General features: G+C 35.2%; 1 protein-coding gene across 1 annotated transcript in view; it reads left to right on the forward strand.

Annotated features, from left to right (window-relative positions):
- Lrp1b (LDL receptor related protein 1B) overlaps positions 1–23,994 on the forward strand; it is a 1,542,993-nt gene that overhangs the window by 1,387,165 nt on the left and 131,834 nt on the right. Inside the window, exons 67-68 of the mRNA XM_042055373.1 lie at positions 16,438–16,554; positions 21,190–21,296. Of these exons, the coding sequence (XP_041911307.1) occupies positions 16,438–16,554; positions 21,190–21,296 (224 nt within the window). The remainder of the gene's footprint in view (positions 1–16,437; positions 16,555–21,189; positions 21,297–23,994) is intronic.

A 23,994-nucleotide genomic window follows, 5' to 3' on the forward strand; every position in this document is an offset into this window, starting at 1 on the left:
GAAGACCAACACTTGGATCTTGCCACAAGGGTCTGCAGATCCATTGCAGACAACTGCTTTGTCACACTTCAGTTACTAACCCAATCCAGAGCCTAACTCAGTTAAAATGCTTCGGCCTGGGCCATAGGATAGCTGATCAGCTCTGAGACAAAGTAAGCATCTAGGCTCTTCCATTTGAGACGTCCTTATTCTTCACAGTGGCCACCAGAAAATAGTCCTTCCCTGAATTTTAGACTGTGTGTGCTAGGAACACCTAGGTCTATGTGGACCAAAGCATGGAGATAACAGGATCAACAAGCAAATTTCATAAAATATTTTTAAATTGTCATTACTTTGATGATGACCACTTAAGTAAGTTCACTTCAGACGTATATTTTTCTATTTCCTGTGTCATATATATTCTAAAAGTGTTTTAAATGTTGAAAGAAATTTGGATTTCAGGTTTGGGATTTTGCAGGTGGGCTTGTTCATGTATGTACTTTGGGCCACTTGATTTATGGACGTAACTTTGAATATTATTCAGTACCTCTTTCTTACCTCTTCCACACTTGGGTCATGTTTTTCATGTAAAAGATTCAACCAGTTCTATGATCATGTTTCCATTGAGCTCTCGTGTGAGCATTAATATCCATCAATATCTAGTAATATCTGTCAATATCTATCAATATCATGAGGTATGATTTAGGCCCAATTCTTTTTATATTATAGGTTATTATGCTAGTAACCTGCCACATAAGAAGTAATGCAAGGAGCTTATTTCTTTCTTTGTTGTTTGTAGTGGTGATTTTTATGGACTAAAGGGAGATTTGAATGGGTTGAATTAATGCATATTTAATCATGATTTATATTATCCATTGAGATATTTTACTTTCTGCTTGTGTCTAATGGTTTTATTAAAATGCGAATTTTATTAGTACCTTTATTTGAATTCTCATATTAAATTCACCTCAAGCATAATTTTGCATTTCTTTCATGTCTGCTATCTCTCTGATAAATATGGTTCTACATAAAGGGCAGCATTATTATAGGTGGCAAGCAGGCTTATTAAAAGGTGAATGAAGACATCTAACAAGGAAGATCACTATTAAGGTTTTTAAAAGACATCTGGGAATGCAGCCAAGTGAACATTCATGTACTGTAAGCAGAATCTTAAAAAAAATCAATACCTTGCTGACTAGGCAGTCAATGAGGAAATAAGATAAAAGATAATGTGATTATTTATTGATAGGTAACACCTGGTTGAACTGTAATTCAAGGAAGGGTCATGTTCTATGCTGATTGATAAAATCAGACAAATTGGGTGTGAGAAAAAGGAGAGAGGGAGCTATTTTTGAATGAGTTAATATAGGTGATAAGTATGACAAATTATGGCAAAAACAGTTCAGGAATAAGAAGTCATAGGGTTGAAAGTTGGCAATACTGATAGACATAGTTTCAGATTTGAAGCTTAATAGCAAAGTCAACCACTTATTTTAGAATCTGCAAAAAGTTAAAATGCACATAATTTTATCGACTGATAAGTTTACAAGATTGAGATAATTATAAAAGTACAGAAAAAGGGAGTAACTGGTAAGGTCTGTGTTCAGTTGTACAGGTGCTAGAGTTACATACTATGGTGCAAGGTTCACAGTTTGAGAGTTTGGGGCATTGGGAGCAGTAATTTACTGCGACTTGAGTTGCACTGTTTATGACTGTTCACTATGCTTTACTTATTGAATTGCTGAAAGGGTTCTATAAATCTAGTTTTGCCTTAGGTCTAGCTCTCAGAAAATATATAGTAAACATTAGCATTTTAAAGGCCAAACATAAAACTTAAAATAGTAATAGAATTTTACAATACAGCTCAATGAATATTATGCATTATATATCTTCTCATATAACCAAATCATACTATATTAACCATATTGAAATAAAATATAGCAGTATTGTAATAACATATCATTTTGAATGACAGGTTAGAACTTCTTGGCACTTCTAGTTGATAAGTAAAATCAAAAATTAAACTAACTTCATTAGTTTCATGTCAAATGCAATCTTATATGCATTTTATTTTTATACATTCTTAATATTTCTTCCAAGGTAAATTTCTCTTATTGTCACCTACTTCATACTTTATCAGTATATGCCCATATTGTTAGCTTCAAACTTCAGAACACAGTCAAGAAATTATTGAATACACAGGCCAAATAACTCACCCTGACAGTTCCAAAATTTATTAGCCTTTCAAATCTCTCAATATTTTGACATAAACAAAATGTGTATCCAGAAATCACTTATGCATAAAGAAACAAGTCCTTATGTAATTACTCTTTTCAAAGAAGGGAAGTAAAAATAAAAACTATGTTGAAACCATCGAACACCTGCTGTCAGTGCCCTCCACTGGTGCCCCTTCTGACTTTTCTGTCCATTCTGAGTTTCTCTGCTAACTACACTAACCACTGTGCTTTCCCTGGCAATCCCATGACCACGCACCTCTGATTACACCCCAAGACTATTGCTTCAGGCTCCAATGCCCCGTCCCCCTGAAAATAATAGAGCTCAGTGTTATCTTCTATCAAATGTCCAGCTCACCTTCAAAATTTTGAGTTTTCAAATCTACAGCAATATCAACTCTTCAATATCCCCTTTATTTCTCTCAACAGAACTTTTTACCATCTAATGAACTTTTTAAAAAAATACTGTTAGTCCCCTATTTGGCCATTAGCATCAATGCCAGTCAATTTTGAGAATCAATTGTTCTCAAAAATCTCAGAGCTTATAATCTTGTACTACCGAGAGTAGATATTAAAGTGATTTTGTTAAATAAAAGATCTTAAGTTTAGTCCCCAGAATTACACCTGAACTTGCAAGAATGTGAGGACAAGTGGTTTGTTGGAGAGATGATTCTAGAAAATATGAATAAAATTGAAGGGATATAAACCTAGGAAGTTGAGAAAATCAACAAAACACAGATTATCGAACAGTTTACTGGTCATATGCTCCATTATATCAAAAAATTTTGAGCAGCAGCACAGTAATACAGACTGCTTCAAATTACCTAAGAAGAAAGGAAAAGGGACACTTTTATTTTCTGTTTAACTGGGATGTTTCCTGGAAAGAGAAGAATTAGTGTTCTTGGAAGGGATTTCTGTGCTGAATTAGGACAGAGTTATAGGAGCTTTCCTGTGTATTTGCCTGTAGATAGATCATGAGCATCACATACATCATCAAATATGTAGAGTGACCACTTGTTAAGTGCTTGGGATATAAAATACCTTAATTCTCTTTTTACATGTGATATTCCTATGGTTCTTCTACCACATATAGCAAACAAAATCTTTGTATCAAACTAAAAATATTTTAAAAGAGACATTAAGCTTATTGTAAAGGACAAAAAGAACAGCAAAAGACAATGTCAACAAACGTGGAAGATCATGAGGAGTGTAAAGCTTTGTAAACATGGCTGAAATCTAGGTCACAGTCTAAGACCTTAGTAAAGGCCTCACCATTGTCTTCTAACACAACTGACACCTTCTTTTATTGACTCAGTGTTGCTTTCATTTGGGTCCTTAAAATATTCTGATTTTGAGTAGTCTGCTGTGCTGAAGAAACTGGTTTATAAAAATGAAAGGTGTTTTCAAATGGAGACCTTAAGTAGATCACCAAGTAGGACTGTCACAAGAAAGAATTTGCTAGGCTATGCTTTTCTCTTACCTGCTTGCCCTCAGGCAGAAAACAACACACTATTTAGCATTGCACACCCCATGAATTATGGCTTCTGCAAGACATTAGCGACATTAGAAAGAAAAATATTTTATAAACATATAAGAAATCTTCGTCTATGTAGAAAAACAAATGTATAATTAAATGCCTTCCAGGATTTTTTTCTTCTCATTTTTTTTATTAAAGATTTCCATCTCCTCCCCCTTCCCTCCCCTCCCTTCCACCTATACCCCCACTCCACCCTTCTCCAAGACAAAGAGCCATCAGGGTTCCCTTCACTATGTTAAGTCCAAGGTCCTCCCAGCTCCCCCTAAGTCCAGGATTCTTTAATGAATAGAAATTTAAATAATTTCTTATAAAAGTGGAATGGAAAATGAACTTGTGCACTAAACACTAGCAGTATTGAATGCTAAAAGTGTTTCAATTTTTATGTAATATATATATATATATATGAAAGTATTTTAATAAGTAAATGTCAAAATTTCAAAATGTTTAGAAGCTAAGGTCATCTTAAATATGTATAGGCATATGTGTGTGGGGTGTGTGTTGTGTGTGGTGGTATGCAGTGAGGGTATATAATACCTGTGTGTGTTTGGCTATGCGGTGTGTGGTTGGGGGGCTGTGTGGTGTATATATAGGGTTTGAAGGAGAGATGTGTGTGGTGTCATTTGTTGGGGGGGCATATGCAATCATGAACACACACACAGAGGACAGAGGAGCTTTCAGACATCTCTTTTACTTTCTGCCTTATTCCCACTATAAAATGTGTTTCACTGAACTTGGATTTATGCTGTGGGACAATGGTCTTGTAGTCTGTAAAGTTAGGACCGGGTGGGACAAAATCCTCTGTCAACAGAACTAGGCTAATGACAATGAAGACGCAGATCCTCTGGTATCTGTCCCATACCTGACTGGGGCACAGTCACAAGCACAACCACAACTGATCTGTTCCTTTTAGGTAAGTTCTGTATTTGTGAATTGGTATTTAGGTTCTCATGTTTGCGTGACAGTGTTCCTACCTGCGAACCATATCTTCAACTGAATCTAAAACTCTCTATTTTAAAGATTAATTTTATTATCTTTAAATTATGTTTATTCATGTATGAGGGGAGTGGTATGTGCTATGAGTATAGGTTCTCTCAGAGGCACAGGGACTAAATCTCTGAGAACTGGAGATAGAACCTTTTTGAACAAGGAGACATGATGACTGGAAACCAAACTTACTTGTCCTTTACAACTGAGCTATCTTTCCAGCCTGATGATAACATTTTTGACCAAATGCTTTGCCCATATTCTAGTGCATATTTGATAGCTAATGTTCAAATGACTTTCAACTTTTGGTCAAAACATAATAGTGCCAAATAGTTGCTTCTATTTCATGAGCCTTTATATTTTTGTTAAAAATATTTCTCTAATCTATCTTTTCATGAGGTAAATGTGCTTGCTTCTACTCCGGGTTATATGATTGACTTAAATATTCACTGTCTACTGATTCCTCTAAAAAGGCACCGACAATTTGTTTTCGTTGTAAAATAAACAGTTTGGCAGTCAAGTGATTTTTCTTTTGGCTCATTGTTGCCAGGGTTTCTTCATAGCTTTATTGTTTTGGCCCATGGCATGGCTGAAAGTCCTGGTAAAGAACTTGTGTGGGAGAAAAACAAGATGGGAAAGATGGGAGGGACAGAGGAAAGAGAGGCAGGAGAGGAAGAAAGAGAGAAACATACCCCCCCCACACACAGACACACAGACACAAACACACACACACACACACACACACAGAGAGAGAGAGAGAGAGAGAGAGAGAGAGAGACTCATCCAAGTTTGCTCTACATCCCAAATTTTCTATTCCTTTCCAATAATCTCATCAAATGATTAACTTGGGGAATTTATCCTTATGCAAGCTCTCACTGTTAGTTTTTTTTTTCCCCCAGGGACAATTAGATCTACCATCCAGAAGGAAATCCTTCAACACATGAACCTAGTGGGGATACTTTATACCCAAACTTTAACGTATAAGATACACTGTGAGGTATGCATCCAAATAGAATAGGGTCCCAAAAAGCCAGTACATGCAGTAGAGACAAATCCCAGTGCCATTATCATGGCTTCTCAGTCTGCCCCAATTGTCAGCCACATTCCCAGGGTCCAGTTTGATCCCATGCTCGTTCAGTCCCAGTCCAACTGGATTTGGTGAGATCCCATTAGTTCAGGCACACTGTTGAGTGGGTGATAGAGAGGGGAGGGCCTGGGACTTTCCACAGGGCAGGAGACCCTGCCCTCTCTTAGGACTGGATGGGGTGTAGGGGACAGGGAGGGGGGAAAGGGAGAAAAGTGGGAGGAGAGGAGGAAGTGGAAATTTTGAATGGTATTATTTATAAAGTAATAAAACATATTAGAAACAAAAGACACACTGTGAGGCTGTAGCAGAAGTGTGGCCTGCCAACAGATAGGAAAGACTGAAATTTCTGGATAAATATAATGTTCAACCCTCTTTAACTTGACATAAACTGATAAAATATACTAAAATATATATATCTACCATTCTTTCAGGCGCTTATTAAGTGACTATGTTATTACTACTGCTCAGTAATCATGAGTTCACATGTAAACCGGGTTTTAGGTTCAATGTGGTACGTTTTTTCAGTGTTCATGTTAAAGCAGAGGAGAAAACTAATTCACAAAACATTAGAGCACCTTCTGTGTATATATGCCAGTCTGCAGGCTACACACTAGGAAAATGTCTGTCAAGTCTTTCACTTGCAGGTTGCTTCTGTTCGGTTTTGCTGTGCCAGCTCCTCTGTGATTAAAATTAGAACCTGTTCTTCAAAAATGTGTATTTAGTGTGTGCTTCTGACTGTCAGAGTCAGACACACTGGAGAGCTGCAACAAACTGACCATTTGAAAATATAGGATCACTTTTTAATTGCCTCAAAATATATTTTTAGTTTTTAAAGAAAATAAAGTAAGTACACGGAAAGCTTTAGGTAAGCTTTATCTATTAGCTTTCAGAATAGACAAAGATGGGATTGCTAGAACATTGTTACCTGAATCTGTAACTGATGTTCTTTGAGGACTCAAAAAACTAAAAAAAAAAAAAAAACCCTATGCTTTTGTAATATGGAAATTTGATTCCTCTTCAAACTGATCCAGAAATACAATTCTTATCATAAAATATGTCTTAAAATTTTCAAGTCTACAAAAAATTTTTTGAGTAAAGGAAGACAAGTGGAGTAGCCAGGATTTTGTAGACTCAATAGAGAAGCAAAAGATAAAAATATAAGTAACTTTCTTTTGCCAACCCCCTGGTTCGCAAGCATAATGTTGCAATACAAATTTTTAAAAATAAAGATGAAGACAGAATTCTTGTCAAGAGTGATAGCATTGCAGGATTCAATTCGACACTTTCTAAAAGTGGATAATGCAAGCTTGGAAAGTTTCCACTGACAATTACATCAAAATGACATACAATTTAGAGAGTGTCATTATTAGAGTTTCTCCAGAGCTGGCTTGTTCCTAATTCTCCTCTTTATAAAGGAATTAAGCTATTTGTAATTTGTTTTACTTGTAAGTGTCTCTTGATTCTTCTTGGATTAATTAGGAGAAAAATAAAATTTCAAAAACAAAACAGAAGTACTTGGATCCCAGATAGACCAGCTCTAACTAGAATTGTTCCTCTCATCTTCTATGACACTTATGCATTCTTCTACGCCCTTGGGGAGTAAATGTGTACGAAAATGCTCATTGAAAAATATTATCCCAATTGATGAGAAGTTAACATGAAGTTAATTTTCAGAGGTGAACAATCACCAACAGGAATCTTAAATGTTCTAGAAAATTGTTATCTTAAAGGTGGTAGCACAGTATTTCACGTAGACCATATGTTCAAATTTGCCTTACTTACTTCTCCATTCCAGTCAGTCAGCATCTATTGTCCCTGCAAAGGACATATTTCACTTTAGTCATCCTTTTTTTTCCGTTTCTCATTTATTTATTTATTTATTTATTTGTTTATTTATTTATTTATTTATTATTTTTCCATTTAATTATTTACACTTCCTTTCCTCTTCCCAATACCTTCCCGCTAACCCACACCCCCTTCTCCCTCTCCCACCCTGCTTGAGAAAGGGCAGGGAACCCTGCCCTGCGGGAAGTCCAAGGCTCTCCCCTCACCTTTTTTTAAATACGGTTTCACTGTGTTTTTCTGTCTGACCTGGAATTCTCTATGTAAAGCAGCATGGCTTTGAACTTCTCGAGATCCACCTACCTCTCTGCTGTGTGCTGGGTGAAAAATGAACCATCACATCCAATCATTCCTTTCTTCTTTTGTCATTCTTAATTCTCAATATAAAACAAACATCCCAGCTAGTTCTCTAAATTTCCCATGCCAAGCCACCTTCTGCACCAATTCAGTTTTCTTATCTTCGAAGCTTCCACAGAACAGGCCACTGAGCTATGAGCACTTAATGGTTTTTCCAGCCTAAAGTTCAGATACTACTAAAATCCTCTCCCAAACACATGGTCAGGTCTGTCACAACAATATTCTACTCCTGGTAACAATGACTTAACTAGAATTTCTTGAGAATGAAGTATTTATTTCATTTTATAGCTTATCCATCACCCAAGAAAATCAAACTTTCTGAAGCTGAAGTCAAGGAGGCACATTGACTAGGGGCTTGCTTTACATAACGTTCTTGGCCTGCCTTCTTATAGCTTCAAATCTACTTACCTAGTTGTGACACTTCTCTCAGTGAGGTGGGCCCACCCACATCAATCATTAATCAATTGTAGTTTTCTGTAATGATCTCCATTTGTTCGAAAAAGAAGTTTCTTCTATGAGGAATGGTAGCTACATTTATCTTTGCCTATAAGGATAAGACTTGGAATATAGTAAGGATTTATGGGGCTCTAAAAAGTGTTATCAGTAGATTCACTTCTAAGATCTATGACTTCAATAACCCAGAGAAGCTGCCTGGTTTTCAAGTACCAAGCATGATTCCTCTGGTGCTGAATGAGCCCTAAGTCTAATTAGACAGTTTTGGTTGCCACCAACATGTGAGTGTCCCATATTACATCTTTATGTCAGTAATTATTGTGTTCCATAGGTGTGACAGCTTGGGTAGAACTGTGCTTTTTTCCTCCTTTAGTAGCTTGTTGGTATTTTCTCAAAGCATACAAACTAGAACTCAGAAAAGTTGTTGTCTGAGCAGATCATCTGAGATCATGTGAGTTCTGTATCCTAAGTATATGGCATCTTTAATAATAGTGGTCCACATGCAGCCCAGATATGCAACAAAGGGCTATAGCAATAATCTGTACTGTTTGTGAATAAATTGGACTACCCTGACCAACCATTTGGAAGGATATTTCTGGTGCCTGTACTGGAATTTTGTTAGTCTATGGTTCTTTAAAGATGATTCCAAGTCTTAATTTCATTTAAGACATATCCCCATATATACTTACGTGTGTATATGTATGTATACACATACACTTATGTGTATTTTGTAAGGACCAAGTATATGTATATGTGTGTATATATGTGTGTGTGTGTGTTTGTGTGTGTATATATATATGTATGTATGTATATATATGTGTGTATATATATGTGTATATATATATATATGGTTCCACACAGACAATAATAATCATAAAAGGTGGTTATTTTATATTCCTTCACTCACAATAACCCTTGCTTATGTCAAGACAACATAAAACTGTTTGGCAAACCAATTTTCCACTTTTTCTATTGTTACTGGTTGTTGAGGTTTTTCTCTGGAACTCTTATCTCCCAAAAGATTATACAAGTGTTTCTTATAATCCATAAATTTTTATTAGTATTATTACCATTTAAGCATAATTTAGATATAGATTAAGGTGTAATTGAAGTATGTTTATAATTTCAGTAATATTTATTTAGAATTTCATCTTACTAATACATTGATTAGGGATTGTTATTGGAATCTGTTGGGATTGGGTGTTATACTTCTGGAGCCATTCATTTAATATTATATCCCTACAGTTACCATAGTTTTATAACATTTCTTTAAAACATATTTTAAAGGTTCTCCTGCTTTCTCAAGGTGGTTTAATTATTCTCTATCATTGACACTTCCTTATATCATTGTAATTATATCTATCTTTTTGAAGGTAGTAATGAGATTGTCATAGTGAACCAACTGTGTATAAAGTTAGAGAAAACGGTCAGTATAACAACTGAGGGTTCAAATCACTGAAGACTGTGCCTCTGTATTCCTTAGAAGCTGTTCAGTTTATTTCTGTAATGTTTTGTAATTTGCCTTATGAGAATCTTACAGACACATAGAAATATCCTTTCCATATGGATGATTCTCATATTCTACTCCTTCCCTTTGTTCCTACAGCTCTTCTATCATCCGTAGACTCCTTTGTCTCTAAAGAGATACTTATATGTCTCTCTTTATGTTGTTGACGGGACAGTTCTCTGGTTCTTCCTTCCAGAGACATAATTGTACAGTCATTAACTTCTTTATCTCTTCTTAGAAGTATACATATGCAAAAATTAATCTGGTGTAGAGTGCATATAGAGGATCCCTACCCTACCTTTTTGAATGATCATATTTGTAGCTGTACCTCCTAGTTTATGAGAAAACCTTTCAGAAATTCAAAATGTGGTAATTATTTTATCACAGTTCATAATGTTCCCCACATTTTAGCATTATGAACCACGATAAAATAATTACTGCATTTTAAAAATGTGGGGAAAGTCTTTGTTCTATTGCTATTTTATTCTTCTAATTATGATCAAACACTGGATGTAGTGAGAATGGATGATAGTCTGGAGTACTGTAGTGTGAAGTGTGTGTGTTTGTGTGTGTGTGTGTGTGTGTGTGCTTGTAGGTGCATGTGTATCATTTTCTCCTCAGTGTTTGCTTAATGAAATCACCAAGCTGTATTTAATAAATAGTGGTATTATCTGGGCCCCATTCTAGTGACTATGATTTCAGGTATGAGAGAGGGATTGGGAAAGGCAAATTTTTAATTTCTTCATTGTCATGTTTAATATTTATTGTTAAACTTGACAGTACTTAGAGTCAGTATGACCCAAGGCTTGGAGAATGTCTGGAGAGAATTTTCCTCTTTGGGCAAATTTAAGTGGAAAGGGCACCTAAGCATAAATAGTGTATTTCATGGCCTAGTAATCTGAACTGTATAAATGAAGAGAAAGCTAGCTCAGCACCAACATTCATTCTGTTATTTCTAGAAAGTAGGTGCAATGTGATGATGAGCTGATGCCCACTCCAATATAATGTTTTCCTTGCCTTGATGGATACCAAAATATACTTCCCTTTCTTCCTTAAAGTTTAATGTAAGATCCTTTGACAAAGCAAATAATTAATACAGAAAACAGATATCATAAAGTCAGGGGAGTTACCGTGATTAATTTGTTGTTTGTAGGTTTCCGGAACTTATTTAAGCAACCAATATGGAAGGGTTTGCAGTAGTCATGAGAAGCCCTAGAATTATGTAAGCAGAAACTAGTGATTGTTATCTTTTGAGTCTGCAAAACCAAAAAATACAAAGAAGTTGGAACAGTGAAGGGCCAACTCCTAAGCTGGCAAACAACAAATTGTTATTGGGAAATGGAATATAGGCCATTTGGTTTATGTTCTGGCAAAAAAAAAAAAAAAAAAAAAAAAAAAAGGACTTACTCTTCCTTGCCCTGAACTAACTGAGACTTAATTTAAAAGTGGTGTAAAGTGAAAGAAATCTCTGAGGGCATTAAAACCACGACATGGCTGCTGGCTGTATTCTAATTCACAGTCAAAGGGACAAAAAAGACATAGAAGTATTGATGTTTGGGTAAAAAAAGAAATGTAAGCTACTGAGAAATTGCAGACCTGATGGGGCAGAACAAACACTTGCAATTGTTAAAAATGATTAGGACTCTTGTAGTTTTTGTCTAGGGCTGAAGTCTCAGATGCTTTAACCTTAATGTCCTTCTTGTTTAGGTAGCCAAACAGGTGGAATGATAGGCAGCTAAGGAATTCTGAGAATAGCTGTGGAAGGAGTAAACTTCCAATGGCAAAGAAACTCCAATTGATTATCCAATACCAAATGACCAACCCTAAAAACATATACAAAGTTTATGCCAGTATATACATTGTACTAAATAAGCTGTATAAGATAGACAGATATAGATATACACATAGACATATTGTGGGTGTGCATGCAACAACAATTATAAAGAGCTCATGAACTTAAGAAGTCCCAAGGTGGAAGTAACATGGGAGGGCTTGGAGGGAGGAAAGGGGAGGTGAAATGGGAAAATGGTGTAATTATATTATAATCATAAAAAAAAACAATTTGTATTTTAAAGGCAAAAGAAACTAAAATGTTTTAGATATTTGTATCAGAAAGAGAGAGGTGATGGCAGGACGAAGTGGAGGGTGGAGGAGAAGAGGGTAAGGGAGGAAAGAGGAAGAGGAAGAGAGTGCTCCCATATTTAAATGAAACGTAAAAATAAACAAACAAACAAAAACCCATAAACTGGGGATTCTGCTCTAAGAACTGTTCCTCACCAAATACCTAGAGGCATGTTTCCCAGGCAGCAAAAACAAGACTTATGGAGACAAGGGAACTGACGCCAGGGTCTTGAAGGATCACCTGGCAAACATCTAACAGGTGCTCCTGTGGGAAGAATGAAGATGCAAATGAAAGGAGAGCGTGGAGGCTTAAGCATGGCTTCCTGTTGAGAGGATACAGTGCGTTGTGGGCTGTGGGAGCCTGAATAAACACCCTAGTGTGGAACTGCAAAGCTGTAGCCTAAAATACAGAAAAGAGCCCAGGATACTGACAACGCTAGGACTTTAGGATATATGAGATAACCTGCTTCTTCTATGAAGTACAACTGATCAAAGAAAGAGACAGAAAGAGGGAACAGGGAGAAAGACAGAGAGGCAGAGACTGAGATACAGAGATATTGAGAGACAGAGAGAATGGGAGAATGACAGGATGAGTGACAGAATGACACAGTTGGGGAAAGACAGAAGGAGAATGTGTGTCAGATTCAGCACAAACAGATGTACCTACCCGCAAAGGTCTGATTCCATCACCAGGCCCTTCTGTAACACATGCAGCAGCAGCTGGCTTCCTCCCTGCAGCTGGCTATCCCGTGATCTGGCTTTTTCTTGTTGTGTTACCAATATTCCCTTTTAGGATGGAAAGTTACTTTGTGCTGTTGTGTATCAAATCTTTCTAACGTGTTTTAGTTCTATAAGGGTCACAATTAAAAGATTACTTGATTTGCACAAGAGATTTTTGAGGTTGGATTTTTTTTTTAAAAAGGTATTCACTCTCAAAGATTATTGGGACTTTCAACATTAGACTGAATATATTTTTGTATGATAGGATGGTCATGCACTTATGGAGAGAAGAATTTAAACTTTAATAATGATGTGTTTAAGAGGAGGTTTGTGATTTTTAATATTTATTTAAATTTGAAAAGGTCTAAAATTATTCAGGATACAAACCTTTGGGCTTGTCTGTGTAGGTTTTTCTAGAATGGCTTAATGGAAATACAATCACCTTTTATATCAGGGATGTCATCTCATGGTCTGTGATTCTAGAAAGCATACAAAGGAGAAGGCTATCACCAAACACCAAACACGGTCACCTACTGCTTTCTGCTTCCTACATACACATACATTGTGATCAGATGTCTCATGTCTCACCTATTTTATCCTTGCTATCATGGATTATAACCTCACACAGTTTGTCAAGCAAACCTTCCTTTCATTACTGAAGTTGTTTTATAATATGCCTTATCGCACCAATAATAAATTAAAAATTATAACTAGTATACCTGGCACATACTACATGTGCACTGTAGTACATCCAATCACATGATATTTTAAATGTTCTACAAGGCTACATAGTTGTGTTTACATGATTTTCATGTAATCTCATAGCTAAAATTAAGTAATATGGAAACGAAATTTATATAGTTTTGCATAAATCAGTTCATTCTTCCCAACGTAATTTCTGCATGGCTTAAGTGGAACTTCTACTAATGAGATATATCTTTGTAAATTAATCTCAAATGATAATTCAAATAAAATAATATAAAAATAAATTTAAAACGCTTTTGAGAAACTCAGAAATAACTAACGTACCTTAGAATTAGGCTAATCTCATATTCTCATCGTCAAAAATGGTCCTTCCTGAAACTGCTGAAATATATTTAGGTCACGTTGCAAATTTTCCTTCTGAAGGGTAGGAAGAAAATATAGGCAGTCTCTCTTTTTTTTTTTTTTAGAAGAGTATTACATTTAAATTCTGTCACAAGAATTCTGTACACTGTTTCAGAGCACTGGCTTAATATAAACTCCTGTTTCGTTATTGAGCTCCTTTGTAAGATTGAAGAAATTACTTAAACTTTCCGATGTTTATGTTTCTCCTTTATTTAAATAAATGCAATAATCCTTCATTAGGATATTATGGGGATTGAGAGTGATTGTGTTTTCTGGGCTGAGTTCAGAACAGATATTTACTATTTAATTTTCTAAATTATGCCTAAATCACTTTGCTTTTCATTATCAATTCGAGTTAAAAGTTTACACTGTGCACTTTTGGAATACAGAGTAGCAACCATCACCAAGTAACTACTGTTAATTTCAGTTCACTTATTTTAATAGTCTGAAAATGTAAGATTCCCTGTCCAGCTCAGATGTGGCTATGCAACTCTGTTCTTCATGGCTACAACACAATATCAGACATTAATAACATAAAAGACAGAAAAAAGATTCACTATGCAGTCCTATTGATTCTAGACCCAAGAGTTCTTTATGTAAGAACATAAAGGAAGAATTTAAATGAATAAGCCAAGCTGCTCACCTCCTGATGTACAGAGACCCACTCAGGGAAGGTGCTGAGCACAAAATATACTTTTTAGGATTGTAGTGACCAATTCACTCCAAAAAAGAACCCAATTCCTAACAACCATTTAGCTACAGCCACTGCTGATGATAAGTTTGGCACCCTCAGGACACAATCACGTGGCAATAGTTACACGAGCTGGGGCCCCAAGCTTTCAGTTTGTGAATCTTTCCAGGAACACATCATATCCCTAATTTAACTATGTCTGAGAAGTTGATCTGCATGTATAAAAGAAAAATATTCTTAAACTGGGATTTCAGTTTATAATTTTGTTATTGAATTTGTATCTTGACCCTTAAGAACACATGTAGTCAGTCTAAGCCACTGATCAAGGGCAGTATTATCACCACACAGTTCATTAGAAATCTGAGTTTAATCCCAATTAACAGGGGAAAGCAATCCAATCCTGCTAAATCATAACCAACATTAGAGTGCAATTCTAGGTGAATCTACAAAGAATAGTGACAGTTTAAAGTTCATGCTGTCTATAATTAGATTGACACTAGAGAAGTGTAGAAACTCTCACTTCGGTTTATGTTTCTATTGCTTAATTTTTCATATTAATTTTATCTGAACTTACATATAGTACCAAATCAGGAGTAAAAGTAGATATTTTATACTATTTGGCATGCCATTCACTAGTACTGAAAATTCATTAGAGTCCTAAACTTGAAAGAGTTTCTGTTGATTTAATGTAGTCAAAGCCTTGTTAATAATTCTCCCTAGACTTCAGGGAATTATATGAAGATTTGTGTAGAATGAAATCTTTTCAATATTTCCTGCTTTGCACACATACTAAGAGGCATTGATATAAGTTGAGCATCCCATTTGAAAGACTAAGTTCTGAAATGGTTCAGTCCTTAAAAGATTATGAGCATGACTTTGTTGCCAAGAGAAGAGAACTTCACACCTAACTACATGTGTTAGACTCAGGTCACAACATAGGAACATTGAAAAGGTTTTATAAAAATCATGTTTTTCAAATATATATATATATATATATATATATTATATTTACTACATTTGTATGTTATATATACGGACTCAGGTCACAGCATGGTAGCATTGAAGAAGTTGTATAAAATCTTGTTTATATATAATATATAAATATAGTTGTGATATTTTATTAGTATATGGCATATTACTATATGGTATATAGTATACATTTATATGGTATATATTGTCAATATTATATAATATATTATCTAAAATAAATGAATTTTGTTTACCTTTGGTAGTCTTCCAAGAAATACTTCATCATGTTTACATGGGTGTAAAAATCTGAAAACTATTGGAAGCATAAAATGCTTCCTATCCTAAACTGTTTGAATAATGCACATCCAACCTACATAATATACAATTTATGAGTGAACCATAGCCAGGACTGACTGACCAATAACATGCAACTAGCAGCAGGGAAAATATGAAATATTGATGAGCAGATTGTTATACATGGATAACATATTTATAAGCTCTTTGTGAAACAGGACAACATAAACCCTCAGGCATATTACAATAATTTATTTCGTTACTATGCATAGAAGCAGAAATAGAAGAATAGTTTGGGACAATTTTGACAATACTACTGCACACATCACTTGTTGGTTTAATTGCTTTTTAATTCTCCAATGGTAATATGGAACAAGTGCAAAGGGCCAAGTGGACTCAAAACTTTAGCTCATCTTCACCTTGGAATACTTCTCAGTCAGTAACGGAATAGAAGTTCCTGAGATGTGATAGGCCATGCACTGACACAGCAGTTAGGCTACTGTAAGGATGTCATAATGAAAGCCAACCATGTAAACTCAGGTTCTTTCATTACAGATAAAAAGACTTGTGGACCTCACGAATTCCAGTGTAAGAACAACAACTGTATTCCAGATCACTGGCGGTGCGATAGTCAGAATGACTGCAGCGATAATTCTGATGAAGAAAACTGCAGTAAGTAAATTTTGCCTCATGACCTTCCATGCCTGACATTCCATCCAATGAACAAGCAGGACAGCATTTTTTTTTATTTCTGTTAAAGCAAAATTTGGACCCCTCTGTCCTGACGTTCACATTTTTATACATGTATTCACATTTGGACAGAATACGCAGAATAAATTGACCTGATTCTTAAAGGGTAAAATGATTGGGCTGCTTACTCTGAGAGTTATTTTCTTTCTGCTTGCAGAATTGGTAGAAGAGTATCAGGAGGTTTAATACAGCCCATTAGTATGCAATGAAGAAAGCCCTTGATGCAAGTTCATACAATGAGCTGACTGATGTGCAGACAGCACAACACATATCATGTTTAACGGATGCTATTCATTCCATTTCTGCCTCAATCCTTTCACACTACAAATTCACCCAAGAGCATCTTTCAGTGAGTTATCATTTATCCTCTCTGGAGTAGTGAACACCATCTGCATTCAGGATGCTTTTCTCAGAAAACAGAATAACACTGATGGCACCTGCCTGCTGAACTTTTATACAATAAATTTGAAAGCAATAATTATCCAAAAATTATATTTTCTCACTAAGACAAAATATCTGTGTTTAAGCCTTACTCCTCAGTAAAAATCTTATCACTGCTTTTATGTATAAGTAAAACATGATATCACCATGATTAAAATGAGAAAATACTCAAATTATATTTGTTCAGTATCTATATTTTGCTCCTTCCTAAAAAGTTTTGATGCAGATGGATATCAGTAATATTATCTGTTAAGAGCAATCATTCCCAGAGGACAATGACATAATCTACACAGCAATACATTATATGAAGGCATGTATGTGGTGGAGTGAATCATTTAGATATTCATCCTGCACAACATGTGTTAATGTCTCAAATAACTTTTGGGGAAGTGACACCTGTGACCGACCATCAAATGATTAGGGATATCTGACTGTGGCAGCACATGGCGAGCTCTCACTTTTATATACATAATCCTAATGGGTCACTGTCTACAAATGTAAAGAATATTGCATGGACTTATGAGACTGTTAGACTCTTTTCATCAACAGTTAAGACCTTCGTACAACAGGTTCTCAGATATATCCAGTACTAATACTAAAATTAGATGGATATATGACATCAATAAAAAATAAATTTAAAATACAAGAGTTTACATTCTTGATGCATCAGATATTTCTGAGATTTCGTTGATGTGCTTCGTCTTAATCATATAGATGGCAAAGACTCCATTTTGAAGGATACAGAGGACACCCATATTTATATAACTTTTGCTGAACAGAGAGTAATTGATGCTCAGGAGAGAATCTGGAGATTGCATATCTATGCTATGCTATGAAATGTGTGGTTTGGAAAGTCGATTTCCTTCTTGAACTTCACTGTGTTCTTTTCATCAAGGATGGTTTTAATTGCAGTTTCCAATGCTAAGACTGTGTTTTTGCCTCCCTTAATATTAAAGAAAGTAGCCATTCTGTATGGTGCCCCGCCCCCATGGTTGGTCATTAACTTTGAAATCCAGGAATCTTCCCACACAGAAGAAACGGACCCCATAGAAGCTTCTTAGTGGGCAATGTGCCTGGGCAGATTTACAGAAAACATTGTAAACAGTTTATGTGCTGGGTTCCTATCTACTCTTGGGATAGGAATACAGTTCATATGACAGAAAGAATGGGAGCAACATTTTAGTTATTCTATGGCAAAGATGGCATTCAGACTTTCTTTACAAATCGGTTATCAGACAGGGACATTCTCCCCACTGCTGAAGTTCTAATATGCACAAATAATGCTACCTGGCCATTAATTTGAAAACTATTCTTCTACTTTATTGGGAAGGCTTAAAGATTTTTTACGCAATTGGAATTTTAAAGGTAACTGATTTAAATTCATTTGGAAAACTTTTGTTTTCAGTTTATCTTAAGTAAATGTTCTTTGCCATATAAATGAGGTTTAGAAACATATTACACATCCCGTTCCTCAATGGCACATGTATGTATAAGGAGTTACCATTGTTTCTGTTCATAGATATACATGCTGGCAAATTTCAGTTCATGGCAAAAATTACTCAGAATTTCCGTTGTTAATTAAAATATTTTCATGGCATATTTTCATAGCAAATAGCAGTCTCTCTTCTTTACTGATTTAGAAAAAAGACGATATGAAACAAATTGACTGTCTAACTACCAAGCAAATGCCTCCAGCAGATAGCATGACGTAATTACAATCTTACGTCAACAATTTACAACTCTCCATACAGCAAAATATGTCAAAGCCTATGAGGCCTATTTAGCACATAGGAAATACGTTTGCTTTGAAACAGAGTAGACACAAGCTACAAGAGAAGCAGAAGGAATTCTGCTCACATTCAAGCACATATATGTGAATGCTTCCTGTGTAGTTTTTAAGCGTTTAGCGTATGTTATAACTGTACCTTCTATCTCTATTTTTATAATTAAAATGATTTTGTGAGCCATCATTGCTAAAAATTGCACACACTGCATCACCATGTCTTTTTCTCTTAGAATAAAACTCTTTGCGTTCACAGAGTCCAATACAATATTATAACTTTTGTGTAGGGTGATGATGAGAACGACTAAGTAAAATAGAGATAGGCAGGTGTCCAACAAAAGAAATTCAGCTTCCTACTCGCCTGGCATCATTTCTGCAGTCTGTAGAAAGCAATGTAAACTGCACAAGCCTTGGCTATCTAGCTGTATTGGTTCCATTAAATACTAGTTCTTTTGAATACTTTGCCACTTCGAGTAAAGTTAGAATTCGCTCTACGCCTCAGTTTACTCAGTTACATGGGGAAAAGCAATGCAAGTGCATTCTACAGTTGCTTTGAGGTTTGAGCAAGTACTCAGCAATAAATTTACATAATGTCTAACGGCAATTAGATAATTAGTACTTGGCAGTTATTGCTTTTATTAGTGTCAACAGAGTTATTTTCAGAAAAGGAAATACACACACACACACACACGCAATAAAGACAAGAGAAAGCACTGCTATTATAATGTCCACTGAACAAAGAATCAGAGAGTCCTGTTAGAAATCATCCATTTTGTCCTAAAAATATGACTTACCAATTAAGAGCACTGAGTGCTCTTCCAGAGGACAAGGTTTCAATTCCAAGGACCCACATGACAGCTCACAACTCTCTGTGGCAAAACACCAATGCACATAAAATAAAATAAAAAGAAAAAGAAAAAAAAGAAAAATCTACTTTGGTTTCTGGGTTTTTTATTTGCTCGTTTTTTAATTTGTTGTTCTTTTTTTGTTTTGTTTTTCTTTAAGACAAACTTTTGCCGTGAAGGCAAGCTAGATGACAATTTGCTATACTCTCCAAGTTGGACTCAAACTTGGAATTGTAGGTTTAAACTATTAGGCCCAGTTACTTGTTCTCATTCTTCTGAATCATATTCTGTTTTACGTATAGACTAAAGGTCATTTACTCAGACATGGTTAATTCTAAAGCTGAAAAAAAGAACTCTCTGATACATATGACATTCTCACAGTTCTTCAAAGTTCCCATTTACTAAAATGTAGGAGTTATGACACCAGCCATGCCCTGCTAACGCTCAGAGACTGAATAGCTCCAGAGACAGTGATGTGTTGTGGAACAGCTCAAGCAGAGATATTTCTAACAGAAGGCTTAGTTTCTCACCATCATTAAGGAGAGCATAAATCTCCTAAATCTCTATGTACATGTTCCTCAGGCTAGATGTCTATTATTTATTCCTCTTTCATGAGGACAAGGAAATTATTGCATGGGCCACAGCTGCAAAGACAATGAGTGGAAAAATGCTTAAAATATATTTACTCATATAATGCCTGAAAGTGGATGTATGTAATCAAACAAGTTAAAATAAAGCATTTTAAGAAGACAATGATTAGTTAAAACAGAGGCTGACTTTTTGCATCCAAGATCCAAACTGGAGAAGGGTGATGCCTAACTGTCTCACTGATCACTTCCAGAAGTCAAGTTCTGAAATCAGACTGTGTGACAAAACACTTTCCCCTAAGGCTAAAGTGAAGCCATTAAGGCATGCTGGTTGATTTTAGTCCTATAAGAAATGTACCCAACTACAATTAAATCAATTATGAGCCAATTATCAAAATAGATGGAAAAACTATACAGCACAACAGGTAACAACTACACCAACAAATAGGCTGTTTTTGTTGTTGTTGTTGTTGTTTTAGAAAGCCTACCTACCCATTCCTAATGCTATGTTTATATTCCTTCCTGTCCTATGAACCCTGGATTTTCCATGACAAAATCAGATAAATTAAATCCCTACCATACATAATTAAAAGTCTATTCTCCTATCATGTTGTTAAATATAATAATAGATATACATTGTACTTTTAAATTATATTTTATTAAATAATAGCCCATCTTTTAGAGCTGTCAAATTTTTCAATGATTTCTTTTAATGACTTTGAAATTAAATTTGAAAATATGTATATTCTGTTCCATAGCTTTCTTATGAGGTATTCCCCCGAAATGATCTCATTGCCTCTGCTTGCCTAACATCTTTCAGTTTTTCATTACCTCCTCATGTTGCTCAGAATGCAGATGATAAAATACTTTTACTCCATGCGGTTTTTTTTTCTATCTTCAGAGCCCCAGACCTGTACAATGAAAGACTTTCTCTGCAGCAACGGGGACTGTGTTTCATCGAGGTTTTGGTGTGACGGAGACTCTGACTGTGCAGATGGCTCTGATGAGGTAGGGATCTCTGTGAACACACACAAAGAAAGGGAAATCGGGTCTTGTGCAGGGTTATCATCACTGAATATGATAAGTGTGACAAAGGAGAATTCTGCAGTGCACCCTGCTCTGGATGACCTAAGAGAGTTTTAATTTATGTGTTACGCTGCACAGACCTCACAGAATAACTGTGCTACTTGTGACAACTAAATATAGTGTCTTTTCTCTCCACTGTTGAATATCTGTTCAGGGAATAGTATGCTTAGAAATTCTCTTCCTGGTGTCCCTTGGCATTTGTGCATTTGTTCATAAATTTGCCGGAGTATTTATAGCTCTTACTAATATTTTATGTATTTTAAATATTTTTTCTTCAGTGGCTCCAGTCTTATAAATTTTACTGTGGGTCATCGATTTTCATGAAACCATGAGTTTCATGAAACCAAGATTTCCGTAGATGATGGATCACAATCCATTTATTATAAGGCCTATGCTTTAGGTGAAATAGGAGATAATTTCTCTGGACAACTCTGCTAGTTTGAATTGTGTTTAGACTTCTCTGCTATGTATCACATGACTCCATGCAACTTTAAAACTAATCACAGTGAAATGATACCAGCTTTTGGATTACATCATCTGGGACAAGTGCAGGAACAATCACTTTGAAAATTTTTCTTAGTTTTCTTCATTATGCAAGAGGAAAATAGGCAATGTAAGTAAACAAAAGGGGAAAAGGTTTTCAGTCCCTTTTGGAAGTCCTTGCTCTTTCAATCACATAGTATTGCTATAGATACATATTGCTTCGTTGGTTAATACATGCATTTGTTATTCATAGAAACAATTCCACTGAAGTAACTGAAGAGGATCCTTCCTAAAGCTTTAGTGGTTTCTGTTTCAGGTCTAACTTCCCTAAGTATCCACTGAGTCCCTTTCTGAGAGAGAAACACAACCTGTCTCTACTGTTTGTACAACAGTGCACACAATGTATGGCTTTTCCAGTCAACCCCCACTATTATAAGGACAGATGCTTTTATTTCCTTGCCATTTGGAAAATTCACGCTAATGACAGCTACAAATGTGGTGTTTGAACAAGGTTATGTGTGATTTTTTCACCTCAAGAACACAAAATCTTAACCTCAGATTTTTCAAAAGGTATCTCAAGAGAAGTTGGAAAATATCCATTTTATTGAAGGACTATTCATACATCAAAACCTGAACTCTTTCTTAGGATTCTACAAGGAGACTAGCTTACATCAACAAGCCACATACTCATTTTGCAGCTATAATTTAAAAATTTCTTAGACATTCCTAAGTCAGAAAAATATATCTCATGCAACCTACTGATGCCATGGCAAGGTTTTGATTTTATTTTGCTTCAGATACTTCAAACATATTCCTTGAGTCTTATGATTTCTTGTTTTATGCTATTACTAGATTTTAAAAATATATAAAAAGAATAAAAATCTAATTTTAGTGTAAACCTTTTCCAAAACATTATTAATGTCAGAGTAAATATATTTACTAATAACTTTCAGCTTATTCACTAAGTTCCTGGGCAAGTACTTTCCTGGTAAAATATATTTCTGTTTACTAAGTGTCATCAAGGCAATGCTCTAAGGAATTTATTCTTTATTATTGTCTTCCCTTACAGACAGTGTAGTCCACAGCAAATTCTATTTATTTTTCTTTAAAGCCTACAATAACATTTTGTTTAATAAAAGACAGTGAAGCAAAGGATCCAAAGGAGAACTTAGCACAAAGATAGAAAGGTAGTTGCATAAAGATTATATTACTAGGAAGTAGAAAAGTTGGGAGAATTGTATTTTTTATGTATACATACATACTCAGTGTTGATATATTCCTAAACATATCTCTTCAAAAGACTATAAAATAAAGTTTAAAACTTGAATTGACTTAATTTAATGTCAATTATATATCTCAGTTGCTTACATAGAGAATTATCTTTTAAAACTTTGCTTTTATTTCTTTAGTTTTTTTGTTTTGTGTTTGGGGAATGATGATGAACACATGCCACAATATCGATAAGATCAGAGAACAACATGAGAGAGCTTATGCTCTGTTTACCCCATGTGGGCTATGGGTATGGATCGTAGGTTGACTGTCAGTAAATACAGCAACTAAAAAATAAATTTAAAAATAGCAATATGAGATCCTGTTTAATATTTTTTTCTAAACTATCTACCTCCAAAAACAGTACATAACCAAGAGAAATCCAGTAGTAAGTGTTCACAGTGATTTATACAGATCACTTATTAGAAACGGGGCTACAGTGGGGAATGTGGAATTTTAGATCAGAGAAAAAAATTTCATAACATGAAATGTTAGCAGAGTCTTAGACTGGAAACACACATAACTAAAAGGCTAGAGAGCACAGGGCCTGGAGACAAGTTTGAAAGTGTCTTGACTGACAACAAGAACCAGTACAGTATCCAAAATGTAAGTTACTGCGATGGACTGAAACCACATAAGCATAAAATCCATACATTCATAATAGCACTTAAATAAGATCACAAAAGTCATTTTGGGTTTGCTAAAATATTAATATTCTTCAGAAAATGTAAGTTGTGGCTGGAGAAGTTGTGCCTCAGTAGTTGAGAGCACTTGTTTAAAAGTTCCTATAAGTACAACTTCAAGGGAATCTAACTTTCTCTTTTAGTCTTCATAGAAACTGGATAATGAATATGCATATATATATATA

The sequence above is a fragment of the Arvicola amphibius genome, chromosome 7 (assembly GCF_903992535.2).
Source record: "Arvicola amphibius chromosome 7, mArvAmp1.2, whole genome shotgun sequence".
NCBI lineage: Eukaryota > Metazoa > Chordata > Mammalia > Rodentia > Cricetidae > Arvicola > Arvicola amphibius.